This window comes from Festucalex cinctus, chromosome 1 (genome assembly GCF_051991245.1).
Source record: "Festucalex cinctus isolate MCC-2025b chromosome 1, RoL_Fcin_1.0, whole genome shotgun sequence".
NCBI classification, from domain to species: Eukaryota; Metazoa; Chordata; class Actinopteri; order Syngnathiformes; family Syngnathidae; genus Festucalex; species Festucalex cinctus.
This window is the reverse complement of record NC_135411.1, coordinates 31,986,962-32,000,044: the sequence shown is the minus strand read 5'-3', so window position 1 is coordinate 32,000,044 and position 13,083 is coordinate 31,986,962. Positions and strand designations below refer to the sequence as shown.

General features: G+C 43.9%; 2 protein-coding genes across 4 annotated transcripts; one reads left to right on the top strand and one right to left on the bottom strand.

Annotated features, from left to right (window-relative positions):
* Positions 1 to 637: 637 nt before the first annotated feature.
* On the top strand, positions 638 to 5,361 carry csf3b (colony stimulating factor 3 (granulocyte) b). 2 transcript variants are annotated; one of them, XM_077530273.1, is made up of 7 exons: positions 638 to 691; positions 1,944 to 2,015; positions 2,137 to 2,407; positions 3,204 to 3,358; positions 3,476 to 3,586; positions 4,198 to 4,329; positions 4,397 to 5,361. In XM_077530273.1, exons 3-7 carry the CDS (start codon positions 2,392 to 2,394, stop codon positions 4,598 to 4,600), a joined length of 618 nt encoding a protein of 205 aa, XP_077386399.1. In that variant the 5' UTR covers positions 638 to 691; positions 1,944 to 2,015; positions 2,137 to 2,391; the 3' UTR covers positions 4,601 to 5,361. The 2 variants fall into 2 exon arrangements, with proteins under 2 accessions (XP_077386399.1, XP_077386408.1); XM_077530282.1 differs by lacking the exons at positions 638 to 691; positions 1,944 to 2,015; positions 2,137 to 2,407 and adding an exon at positions 2,462 to 2,590.
* Positions 5,362 to 6,814: 1,453 nt separating this feature from the next.
* Positions 6,815 to 12,961, bottom strand: samd14 (sterile alpha motif domain containing 14). 2 transcript variants are annotated; one of them, XM_077530034.1, is made up of 11 exons: positions 12,829 to 12,961; positions 12,401 to 12,450; positions 12,123 to 12,280; positions 11,912 to 12,025; positions 11,649 to 11,838; positions 11,477 to 11,570; positions 11,319 to 11,402; positions 11,078 to 11,240; positions 9,382 to 9,504; positions 8,932 to 9,087; positions 6,815 to 7,162 (listed from the first exon to the last, which is right to left on the bottom strand). In XM_077530034.1, the coding sequence occupies exons 2-11, from the start codon at positions 12,435 to 12,437 to the stop codon at positions 7,019 to 7,021; spliced, it is 1,263 nt and encodes a 420-aa protein (XP_077386160.1). In that variant the 5' UTR covers positions 12,438 to 12,450; positions 12,829 to 12,961; the 3' UTR covers positions 6,815 to 7,018. The 2 variants fall into 2 exon arrangements, with proteins under 2 accessions (XP_077386160.1, XP_077386170.1); XM_077530044.1 differs by having other exon boundaries at positions 12,123 to 12,321; positions 12,829 to 12,922.
* Positions 12,962 to 13,083: the final 122 nt, after the last annotated feature.

Here is a 13,083-nt window from a genome sequence, read left to right as displayed (position 1 = left end):
TAACGACATATCGTGGCTGGAAATGTGCGCCCCCTTGTGGAATTAACCTTTGTAGAAGAGCTGCAGCCTGGGAAATTAAATGCTGTGTTGATGCTGCTGCTCATTTGGCAGGTTTTTTTTTTCCCCATATGTGACGCAAATCTTTTTTTTTTTTTGCATATCAAGGTGAACTATTAATTTCAAATCCGCCGTCACAATTGTTTGACAGAACAGATGCAGACAAAAAAGTGAAATCAGTGAGTCCAAGGACAAAACACTTGACGTGACGTGTTTTGTGACTTCATGGATGCGTTTCTGCCACATTATATTACACATTACAAGTGCCATTCGGTTTCATAACGACGACTTCATCAAAAAATTATGAACAAAATCCCAGTTGATATGACCTCTCATAGGACTCCATTCAAGAGAGGCCGGCCATCGCATCCGCATTGTGATGATTCAGACATTTTCATGGCCAAAATCAAACAATGCTCCGGCACAGTTCATGGTGTGCGATGTTGATTTTCAAGTGAGGTTTGTTGGTGGCTGCTTTTCAAGTTGCCTTGTGGGATACACAATGCTAAATGTTGTCAAAGTCCAAAGTATGCTGTTTATTTTTTATGGTCAGCAGAATATCCTAACATTCCCAACTGACGCACGGCCCATCCGCTTTGCCCGACTTGGACTACGTACTGTGAGTCGCTAACAGGTCAGAAGATGATGAAATTCTTTCTCATTTGTCACTTCCTCGTTTCCCACACGCGCTTCAGAATGTAAAACAATTTCTATTGGCAATGTGTTTCGTACAAATAATTGACTTCCTGCGGAAAATAGCAAACTTGATTTTCTGCTCTGTGCTGCTTTTGGTTGCGAAAGTAGAGATGGGATTGTGCTGCTGCTGCTCACTGCAAGGATACACCCAAACATCCACAAGTATCCTTACATTTTTTTTGTTTGTGTGGTGGGAGTGGGATACAGTAGTTGACTCATAAGTCAAACAGAAAGTAGTTTTGAAACATTACCAGTGACATCATTTTTCGGGAATTACTACATTTCTATTCTATAATTTTTTTGAAATTACCACAACTACAGCAGCTACTAGAACTTCCCTAATAAATACTAAGCAAATACTGCATATCTTTTTTTTTTTTTTTTTATAATGGAAAAAAAATATTTCCATCCCCTTATTAAAAAACAGAAAATTATTTCATATTGACAGGAAAGAAAATGCACAAACAAATAGATGAGTCAATTAACTGGCTTGCTCCTTAATGTGTCAGAAAATGGGCTTTTTTTTTCTCTCAAAATAATAGTAGTTTGCAAATATAACTAAAAAAAATACAAAGGTAACCAGACTATGCTGAGAATGATAAAAATCCAATTTGCTGTTGGGATGCTGAAATTCCAACAATTTGTACAATTCAAAGTTGAACAAGGTCTGCAAACAATTACTTGATTCTCAGGAAAGTTGTCGATTTAATTTGAAAATTATTAATTGTTGCACTTCTGCAATAAATTTTCACATTGTTGTATGTTGCGCGTTCTTGACAAAATGATTCCAAACTTTCCAATTTATGTCCATCTGTGTTTTAACGTGCTGCTGGACTTATTTTGAAAGATTTTTTTTTCACGGTACAACTCAAAACTGTACACAGAAAATATTTTTGCATTGTAGGATAAGTTCTCAACTTTAACATTTTCCTGTTGTCGCAAAGTTGCAACCCACTTCTATAGAATATTAAAAATAAATAAATAGCCTCCCGAACCACATTGATAATATCCGGCCTTTTCCAGCAGCATTTCAAATGAGTTTCACTTGACTTCTCAGCCACTGGCTGGACTTTTCCACCATCTTGGACAGGAAGCGTGCTTAGTTGCTCACACATGACGATGATGATTGATGATGATGTAGAGTGAATCACTGTGTTTTGAAACGCTAAATATACCTGTGTGCCTTCCAGATATTCCACAATTTCTCAAAACTGAAGTGCGCACGGGACACGTCACGAACGCCCGCCGACCACATTCAAATGGTTAGGAAGCGTTCGCGTTTATTCTTTGACAAAGTGTTGCATTCAAATTGTTTCATATTCCTGTTTGAATTTAAAAAGCGTGTCACTCAAATAATAATTTGGCGTAAAAAAAAATGTTCAGGAAACAACTTAATGTTCGCGTTCAGCTGTACCCGGAAATGACGTCGACCAGCTCGCTCTTCTGGGCCGTAATGACGTCACGGGGCGCTGCCGGCCCGTCACTTCGGCAAAGTTGGCGTCGCGTTCGTGTCGTCTTGGTGGAAATTCCCAGCGGAGCCGCTGAAATAAAAGCGCCAATGGAAGCTGAAGCGGACTTGGTCTTCGTCTTCGTCTTCGTCGTCGAGAGCGCGCGACACCTCAAACCGCCGTGACCGACATGCACGCGCACGCAGGTGAGAGCAGAACACAGCCAGCACGGACACGCCCCCTCCCCTGGCCTCAGGTCCCCGGGGTCACATGTGATCGCTCATGCTACTTTGTCCTCTGGACTCTTGTCGCTTGTTCAACATTTATTACGCGTGCAACATCTACGTAGTGTACATTTACTCGAGGAGACGCTGGCTTTTGGATTCAAGGTAATACTGTAGTTGAGTCTCCAACAAGCATGTTGGCGAACTTCAAAGTTGACGCGAAGCAAATATTGATTGAGTCCGTCACATGTGGACAGAACAAAAAGGAGCCTTGACAAGGACGTCACAACTCTATTGCATTTCTTTTGCTTTTTTTATGTTAGATTGGATTCAGTCTTGATTGATAAGCAATATCACAATGTATATTCCTAATTTATGGAACACGACCCCCGCAGCAGAGGAAATCTACAAAGTAGTCACCAATAAAACTTTAAAAACATTCACTGTATTCAGCAATCAGTATCTGGATTTGAGGTAAGGTGCAGGTATGATTTTTGTCCACTTGGGGTCGCCTCCTCACATTCAACACGGAGCCGTAGATAGAGAACGATTGGCCAAGTCTGTTTCAGAGCTACTACGCTGTGATTGGTCAACTGCTGGTCACATGACATCTGGGCGCCATACATGCAGCGTATTTCTTATTTTATCGGCTTGCCAAATGCATCAAAGGTTCAAATATAAAACAAAGGGAAAATATAAAAGAAACCAGACACCTACTTTGTGAAATAAAGTTATTTTCAACAATTTGACATTCATTCAATCTTGTTTCCTGCTGCAGTTTTCCCATTTCTGTGCTGCTTTCTGTTCCCGCGCGCGATCCATCCGGCGCCCACCGCCACCACCGGCCATTCGCCGGCCCTGCGTGACACGCTGGAAAGAGCTCTCATGCTGGCTGACAAAATCGCCAAGGACGTCCCCACCGCACTCGCCCAGGTCGGTTCTCCTCGCTTTTTTTTTTTTTTTGAGAGCTCAGTATTATTCAGCAGCCTTCCCGAGTCAACATGTCATCATCATCGCTCTTTTTTTTTTGCCCTCTTTCTGTCTCCACAGGTTTCAACCCTTGACCTCCCGCAGCCGACCGACGACCTGCAGATGATGGCTGCCTCTCTCGGTATCCCCCCCGCGCCCATCCTGAAACCCCTCGCGCCAAACTTCAACATGGTCAGCCTGCGCGAGACCCACGTCTCATCATGTTTTGCTCAATTTTGAATTAAGTTGTCACAAATCTGTCCACGTGGGCTATTTGACAATTGAATACACAAACTTAAGTGTTGCAAATAACTTGACCTTTAACTAATTTGCTCCCAAAAACTTATAAATCCGTTCTATTTTAAATGCATTAAGTGTCCCAAAGACGTATTTATACGTGTTTTTTGTTTTTTGTTTTTGTTTTTTTTTTATGCTAGAGCATACAGAAGGCTTTGATGCAGCCTCTCAACTGCAGAGAAAGGGTGAAAAAAAATGGTAGTAATTACAAAAACGGCCAGCAGGTGGCTGCAGAGTATAAGAGATCAACCAGGGCCATGATGAAAACAAGCTGTTTCCCCACAATTCTAAGCAGATTTGTGAATAATGATGAAACTTAGCTATATTCTAACGCTAATTGCTGCAAAACGGAAACAGATAGAAATATACTTTTTTCCTGGTAAAAAAAGAGACTCTAACCTTTCTTTTGGGAGGTTCCATGTTATTATAGCAATAGAACACAATATTCTGTAATTGACTTGACTTTCTTCTTCTTGGTTGACAATGTGCTCTGCCGCCCCCTACAGGACACGTGCGTGAATCGCATGGTTGCAGGCGTGCGGATGTTCCAGGGTCTTTTGGGAGTTTTGTCAGAGCGCCTCGGCGGTCTGGACCGCCTTCGGGCCGACCTGCGAGACCTGCTGACTCACATTGCTAAGGTAAGGTCGATGTTAATGCTAACCGGTGAGATGGACGCCACGTGCTTAACGGCCGACACGTTTGCAGGTTCGGGAAGCGGCCTGGCCGGGTGGTGCCGAGATGACCCAGGATGAGGACCGGGACCAATGGGCGGGGCTGGCGGGGCGTCTCCAAGGCGACTACGAGGCACAGGCTGCCGCTCACCTGACACTCACGCAGCTCAGATCCTTCGCGCACGACATCATCCGAAGCCTCCGTGCCATCGCCGCCCAAAGGACGGTTGCACGCTAAAACTGGCGACATATACTTTCATACTTTTTTGCTTCCTGCGAATGTGACACCAAGAAGGATGCCGGAACATTAATATTGGGACCTTACCAATCGGAGGAGCTTCCTCCTCTTCCTGTGCTGCCCTCTGCTGGATGGAGACGCAACAGGACCGACGAGGGACTGAAGGATCACGTGCGGAGGAAGTTGAAGTCCATGCTGTGGTGGGCGGGGCTAGCAGTCATCCACGTGAGGAATGCGAGACGTGAGACTTGGCAAACACGCTGAGACACGCTCACCTAGCGCTTCTCACGAGAAGCTTTATTGCTCTGTTCCGCACACTCAACATGTTTGAGGAAAGGCACTTATTTATTTATCTGTTGCTTCACTTTTCATATTTAAAACTTGATTATTCCTATTTATTAATCACCAACTTATTTATTGACCCACTGCTCCCTGTCTTGGTCTGTGGCGAGACTCACACCCTAGAGATGCAACAATTAATTAATTGATGACTAATTGATCAATCAAATGAATTGATAATCAGATATTATCACTTACTTTGTTGAATTCCAGTGGAATTTCACCATCTCAACAGTCCATATTTATTTATTTATTTTTTCCTCAAAAGAAGACATTTGCAAACATCATCTTTGACTTTGCAAAACAACCATCAACATTTTTGCCGATTTTCTTATGGATGTTACGGGCAAAACTGGCACGTGAATCATCATCAATTCATTCTTTGTGCATTTTTTGCAACGTCAGTTTGAAATTATGTCCTGTTTTTCAATAAATATGAGTTTGATGTTTAGTCTACTTATTTATGTATTTATTTATTCACTACTTCTTATTTATTGACTGATGTAAATGTATTTACTTGTAAAAAAAACAAAAAAAACAAAAACAAAACAAAACTGTATTTTGAAAGTAATGTTTGCAAACATTTGCTTTTACTTTGTAGATCGAACCAGTATTAATCGGTTTCAAAAGGTTTGGTGAGTACAACATCAATCCTTCTGTCACTGAATAATACTAAATAAACAACAATACGTGGTTAAATAAACAGTTGTCGGGCGAAAAGTTTTTAATACACTAAAATCATTCAATAGTGATAGCCCTATAACTGTCCATATAGTTCACACTTTGCAGTCTCAGTGTAACTATGGATTTTCATAAATTGTGCATATGGAAATTTAGATTGTTTGCTACATCACAGGATTTTGCTGTGATTATTTTTCCACATGGACTAACTAATGTTACAAAGGACTTACTAGGAGATAGAAAATAAAACGTAGCCAGGAGGAAAGACGTAGATTAGGGGTGTCAAACTCATGTTAGCTCAGGGGCCGCATGGAGGAAAATATATTACCAAGTGGGCCGCAATCGATAAAATAACAGTACATAACTTAAAAACGATTGCCGTCAATTATACGCAGATTTTCGCTGTTTGTGTGCCAGCCCTAAATTACGGAGCTCAACTGTAATCATATTGTTCCAAAAAAATAATGCAAATGGACCGCGGCAACACAGTGCTGGATGTGTTAAATCTACCTGTTTTGCATATATATTGTTCCCAGAATGCATTGCATGGCGCAGTTAATGAATGACGTTATAAGGACGCTAATCCTTGTCATATCCATTTGTTAACAGTAATTGAATTTGTGTCTTATTTAACATGTTTGTCAGTCTATGATTAAAAATACAACTACTACTACTACTAATAATAATAATAACAAACAGACAAACCGTAACTTTAAATTGTGTGTAAAATAATGACATCCAGGACGATTCCCCCGTACAAATTGCATTGCTCATCTGAGGGCTCCTTGCGAAGTTACAAATTTTATATATTTTGATTGTGGCCGACAGATGAATTAGTCCGACATTACAATTTTTATTTTTATTTTTTTTAAACTTTACAAAATCATCTCGCGGGCCGGATTAAACCCCTTTGCGGGCCTGATCCGGCCCGCGGGCCTTATGTTTCTACGCTGCGTAGAATGTCCAAAACCTGGGATGATTTCAAATTTATGATCAAGTGTAGTGCGTCTACTTACAAGCCAAGCAGAACAACATTGTTAGCTCATTGATATTTTTTGTGTGGAAAAACTAGTATCCAGGTCCACTTAAGTCACGTTAATTGATTTGGAAATCATGAAAATCCCTCCAGAGTGATGAGTGAGTGAATAACTCTCCAACACGCCTTGCGTCAGTTTTAATGATTAACACTTCCTGTTATTTCACAATGAGAGGCTTTTATTGGAAAGCACGGTCATGACAATAAATGTCTTCCGACGATCAAGTTAACAGCATTTGCGTCTCGTTTGCATATGAATGAAAGAAAGAAAACTGCACTTTGACCATATTTGGACATCCGACTCGTAAGAAGGTGATTCGGCCGCCCTCTGATTGGCCAACACAAGGGGCCCCGCTCGACGATCAGCTCTTGCGCTGCTCTCGCTGTTTGCGTCGCTCTTTGTCTTTCTGCTTGCCACTCTTCTTGTCCTTATCGGCCGCCGTCTGCAAGACTTTGATGCGCCGCTTGAGAGCGCCGCGGTCGCACGAGCTCAGCACGCCCAGACCCTGCGGACGGCACTCGGTTACTGCGGCAACCACCAAACTCAATACACAAGGACGGCTCCAGGGTTTATATTTATATACTTTTGGATTTTTCATTACAGTATAGTTAAACCTCATGCATATTTATTGACAACAAAAACGAAAGACATTGTCACTATAATTGTAGCTAGTTTTATAAAATAATGTCGTTTCTGTTTTTTTGTTTTTTGTTTTTATTTAGTTTTTAAATGTTGTTTTAATTGTTTTGTCATCTTTTGTTAACCATAATAACCTTGCTCCCAACTTAAGTTTACTCCAAAACAAAAACACTTTAGGTCTTCACACAAGTAAACTGTTGCGGGTGGTGGAGATTGGCTTGTGTGTGACGGAAGAGAGAGAGAGAGACGCGAGGGAGGAGTGCGCATGCGCGAGTGGGAGCGGAAGAGTTAGAGAGTGTTATGGGCGAGAGGGAAGCGTGGTTAGAGGGAGAAATGACAAAAAGTGTGTGTAAACTGAGAATAAAAAGACAACTACAGTGCGACCCTCTGTCTCCCGGTGCCTCCTTAAGCGACGTGTGACGGGAGTTACCCCCGGAGGCGACTCCGGCCCAGGAGGAAAATCCTCCCCTGTGCCTCCTGACCACGGTCGGGAGACTGAGCAGGAAAAGGTGTAACAAAACAATTTAGTTTGAACTTAATGCTAACATGTCGTGAAAAACGCCATTGACAGGCTAATGGACAGTGTTGCTACAGTTATTTTAAAAGTAACTAAATTAGTTACTTTACACATATTACTTAACTAAATTGCAGTACAAGTTACTTTTGTTACTCACTTAAATTTGCTCATTCTATAACAATTTGCCCAAAAATATCTTTACAATAGCCTTTTTATTTGACCATTTATGACTGAACCATCTTCTAATTAAGAAGATTAACATGTTAGCTGTTTACAATGGGTACAAGATGGCCGCCCCTGAGAAGGATACAAATAGGTGGATTTTTATGCTTAATTCCTATTCCACAAACACAATATTAATCAGACTCTCATGTTTAGACAAGTGAGGACATATAGAACACTTAATATGCTTAATAAGTTTGGTGATTTAAGATATATTATACTATGGATATTTTAATTGTTCAGCACCTCGACTTGAATTTTTTTAATGTATGAAAGGTGCTATATAAATAAAGTTTGATTTGATGTATATATTCTAAAAATCAACTCCAACTCCAAGTCTCGCTGAGCCAATCATACATTTCTGTATTGTCGAGAAAAAGTTGCGCAATAAATTTATCTCGAAACAGATGCTCCATCTGTATGACTGTGTTATACTTCCCCCTACTGGCGAAAGTGGGCACACCAGAAGAAGCTTCACAATGATTTGGGACCATCACAATCATGATGTGTAAACTGTTTACTTCGTTTCATGACTCTGTTTTAATGAAGTGCATTACAAAATTCTATTTATCCTTATTTTAAAAAAAAAACACAAACACGTGATTTTGTGGCAGGCTGGAGTGCATGAATGGCATTTCCATTCATTTCAATGGGGAATGATGACATGCGATGCTAGTGATTTGAGTTACACATGTGGCCACGGAAGACGTTCAGCTCTTATCTCAAGGCATCACTCTGTCCATTTGGACTATTTTGTGGAAAATGAAGAAAACAAACTAAACCTTTTTGGCTTCCATAACCCCAAACAGTAAGTTTTAGTCAGCGGTGGTCAGCCTGCCATTTACACGTATTTGATGTGTTGGAGCGTGCGTGCGTGCGTGTGCATGCACGCTCACCTTGAGCTTTCCGCCGTCCAACTGGAGCAGCGAGTGTCCGTCTACGTGTCCGGCTCGGAATTCGGGGACGTACTGGTCCATGCTCAGCTCCCGCAGCCACTCGCACACCTGCTGGCTCGTCCAAGACGACACCGTGCACGACGCTTCGTCGCCAAGCTGACACAAATGTGCCCCAAAAAAATGTAGTGGAACGAGGAAAAATAAAAGCAAACATAAAAAATATGGACAACAAACTGTACAAGGTGATAGAATTATGTAATGCATGTCACAATCTGTGTTGTTGTCGACTTTGTTTAGTATTTCTGTTCTGTTTCATATTTTGGCCCATTGTATTAGATAAAACATTTGCCATGACATGCCAAAAAAAAAGAAAGAGGAAAACCGTGTCGTGCTTCCAAGGATAACATTATGTGTGTGTGTGTGTGTGAATTTGGCGTGTGCATGCGCTACCTCGTCAGAAGACTGCGACAGTGTGTGGTAGGGATGCGAGGAGGACATGGAGGACAACTCCACATGAGGACACACGGGTGGGGAAGTCTGAGGAGGAGAAAAGTCCTCGCTCAAAGTAGACTCCTGCAATACATGCAAAAAAAAAAAAAAAAGGTTTGTTTTCCCTACTTCCTGTTTGAGGAACATTGTCGCCTTTCCTTTGCTTCCATCCAATCAGGTTGAGTCAGCAACTAAGCGTAAACTGCTAGCCTATGAGCTAACAAAACTTGTTAGCTCGAAGCGTCATAATTCATTAGCACTCCTTATGCTGTCTTCATGTGGTATCAAAATTATGGTAAATACCACATGTCGAGTAGAAAATCGTATTTTCCACTGGACAACTGGGAATTTATTTTGATACCCGAGTTTCCGAGCTGAGAGAACTATTCAAGTTGCAATATGGTGGAAAGCGCAGAATGATTCGTGAAAGAAATATTAACACTTATGATGGCGTTATCGTCCGCTAGCAGGTTGTTTTCGAATCTACGCAATTACGTAGCATACACAATTCAACGTCCTGTAATTTACAACTCATTATTTGCTGTAATTGTTTGGTTTTACGAGCAAAGAGCATGTCAGCTTCCATGTGTCATTTTTTGCTAAAACAACAAAAGCACATGAACACAACTCTAGTGGCAAGGTCCATCTTTGCCATAGCACGTGAAGGCAGGGTTAGCATCTGGTACCTACATAATATTCAACAGGAAGTGTGTAGCCTACCAGAGACCAGGGAGTGTCTCTCTGCAATAGACCCTTCCAGTTGATGTCACTGTTTAGCTTTCGCTGCGCCTCCCGGAGGGCAAACATCCCATAACATAACTTAAAAGCGGGGTGGGCAGCGTATTTAGTTTGTTATTTTGGCCTGGGCTAACCCTGAAGGATTAAAGTTCATTATCATGATCATTTTATGGTTCCCATCCATCCATCCATCCATCCATCCATCTTGCACTGCTTATCCAGGGTCGGATTGCAGGGACATCAGCTTCAGCAGGGAAGTTCAGACTTCCCTCTCCCCAGCCACTTCGTCCACCTTTTCTGGGGTGATCCCAAGGCATTCCCAGGCAAGCCAGGAGGTATAGTCTCCCCAGCGTGTCCTGATTCGTCCCCGGGGCCTTCTGCCGGTGGGACATGCCTTGAACACCTCGCCAGGGAGGCGTCCTGAAGACATCCTAAACAGATGCCCGAGCCACCTCATCAAGAGGCTTGAATCTGTGTCCTTCCCGGATAACCGAGCTTCTCACCCTAGCTCAAATGGACACGCAACTGAGGAAACTAAATTCGTCCACTTGTATCCGAGATCTCGTTCTGTCGGACAAGACCCACATTTCATGACCATAGTAAAGGGTAGCAACATAGATTGACTGGTGAATCAAGAGCTTCCTGAACAAGACCCGAAGATACTTGAACTCAACCACTTGGGCAAGGATGTGCTGATTTTTATCCCAACCGCTTCACACTCGGCTGCAAACCACTCAGGTGTGAGTTGCAGATCGTGGCTAGAAGAAGCCAATAGTACCACAACATCTGCACAAAGGACCCACTCGACCACCTGAGCCGCCGACGTCCTGAAATGTTCACTAGTAACAGGAAGTGTGTAGCAATGAAAGAAGGTGTAACTAGCAAATGGAAGTGTTTACTCGTAACAGGAAGTGCGTACCTGTGAGCAAGACTTTGGGGGCCCGTGTCCAGTCACAGGGTGCGTTTGTGGTGATCCGGGCGTCGTTCCCGAGGACGAAAACCAGGAGAAGGAGACGAAGGACGTGGACGCTCGTGAAGATGAAGACGAACACTCTCGCTCTTTAAGACTCTCGGTCGTGTCTCTGGGCAGCAGAGGTCAGAGATTAGTGTGTGAGTGGGGGGGCGGGGTCAGGTCCGGACAGGGGTGGAGAATCAATCACCTGCTGCCCGCCTCGCTGGCTCGTTTGTCTCTTTTGTCCAGTTTGTCCTTCTTCACACGGAGGTATGAACGCCTGAGCGTCACGCTGATCACAGAGCAAAAGAGTAAGTGACATCACAACAATTAGGGGCGGAGCCTATACTGCACAAACACGCTCACCCCAAATCCTGGAAGCGTCTCTTAGTTTTCTGGTCCAGCAGTACCGGAAGATGGTCGGCAGGACTTGAGTCTCGACTGGACTCTGATACCAGAACTGATACACAAAAACATGTCCACACACACACACAAAGTCATCATTTATGTGTGTGTGGGTGCGTGTGCGTGTGTATACCTTCACTGTCCGGCCTCCTGCTCCTTCTCGTGTAAATGGGCGAGGCATCGGAGGAGGCAGGGCATGACTTAGAAAGTGAGCCGATGGATGTGTCCAAAGCCTCTTGAGACGTGTCATTGGTCAGTTGGTGGTAGCGTGCCCGTGGGGCCACAGCCAATGACAGGCCGGCGTCATCCGGCAAGCGACGCACCTGAGAAACATCAACAGGAAGTGGACGGTGATTTTGTTTTCACGTTTTGAATACTGACGTGTGATTGACCCACTAGTGACGTGTCGAAGAAGGCGGAGCTACGCGCAGACAGCAGCAAATCAGGGGAAGGGGAGGAGCCTCGCATTGTCACTTGGAGAGGAGCGTGGATAGAGAACGTTGCATTGTCCTGGTGTTCACACACGCACACGCACACACACACGCACGCACACATACGCACATTGGTCAAGTGCTGTCTCATGGTTTACACACATATATGTAAGCACCTGTTTCCTATCCAGACTGTCATCGCCGTTGTCGTCATTGGAGCTGACGCTGTCATGGCAACGGGAGCGAGAGGGGCGGTGCCTGCGGGTCAGCTGGGCCCGCCCCTTCTGGATGCTGTTGTCCAGCAGCTCCGTCTCGGGAATCACCGAATTCAGCTCTGACACGCGCACACACAAACACGCACACACAGGTGGTAACCTGATGACATCATCACGCCCCATGACGGAGTGTAAAAGTTAGCGTTAACCTCAGAGGCTCGCATTAAGTTGCTACTTACCAAACACGCTATCGCTGTCGTCCAGGCCGGCGGACATGACTCAGCGCTTTCTGAAACACACACCCACACACACAGAGGAGAGTCAAGACAACATGACACAGCTGTTTAGGATGCAGGATGGAGGAGGGAGTGGTCGAGGGAGGCAGAGACAAAGATGGTAAGCGAGAGACAGAGGAAAAAATGAGAAGCAGAATAACAGAGAAAATGTGTTGAGAAAGAGATGCTAACTGCCCTCCAGATGACATGACAGGAAGACAGGACGCTCTGACGTCATCAGATGTTCAACAGCTCAATCACGCACACACCTCATTCCCTGATGTTGTCATGCAGAGAAGATAGATGGAGATGAGGAGTAGGAAGATGGTGATGATGATGATGACGATGAAGACGATAACGACAAAAGAGGCAGGCGGGCGGCGGACCCTCACGTCATGTCACTTCCGCGCTGGATGCAGTCTGCCGGCTGGAGGCGGGAAAAGTGCTGCCTCATGCACGCAGCATCAGCACCAGTGCTGCGCGGGCACGAGCGCCGCCTGACTCGACTCGAGCACGCGTGCGCAGTTGTCAGCAGAAGTCAACCGTCGCAAAGGAAGGCGGGGTCGGGTTGTGATATCTGGAATGAATGAGAACTAGTCGAAAATGGATGCTGAATGGAAATTTTAATGAATTAAATGTCTATTTTA

What these genes read in the sequence shown, in the direction of transcription:
- samd14 (XM_077530034.1), bottom strand. Translation starts at nt 12,437, where the DNA reads ATGTCCGCCGGCCTGGACGACAGCGATAGCGTGTTTG. An exon ending in CCTTCTTCGACACGTCACTA is followed by an intron (nt 11,839 to 11,911) that starts GTGGGTCAATCA and finishes GATGTTTCTCAG; the next exon opens with GTGCGTCGCTTGCCGGATGA. An exon ending in AGACGCTTCCAGGATTTGGG is followed by an intron (nt 11,403 to 11,476) that starts GTGAGCGTGTTT and finishes CTCTGTGATCAG; the next exon opens with CGTGACGCTCAGGCGTTCAT.
- csf3b (XM_077530273.1), top strand. An exon ending in TCCCCACCGCACTCGCCCAG is followed by an intron (nt 3,359 to 3,475) that starts GTCGGTTCTCCT and finishes CTGTCTCCACAG; the next exon opens with GTTTCAACCCTTGACCTCCC. An exon ending in TGCTGACTCACATTGCTAAG is followed by an intron (nt 4,330 to 4,396) that starts GTAAGGTCGATG and finishes ACACGTTTGCAG; the next exon opens with GTTCGGGAAGCGGCCTGGCC.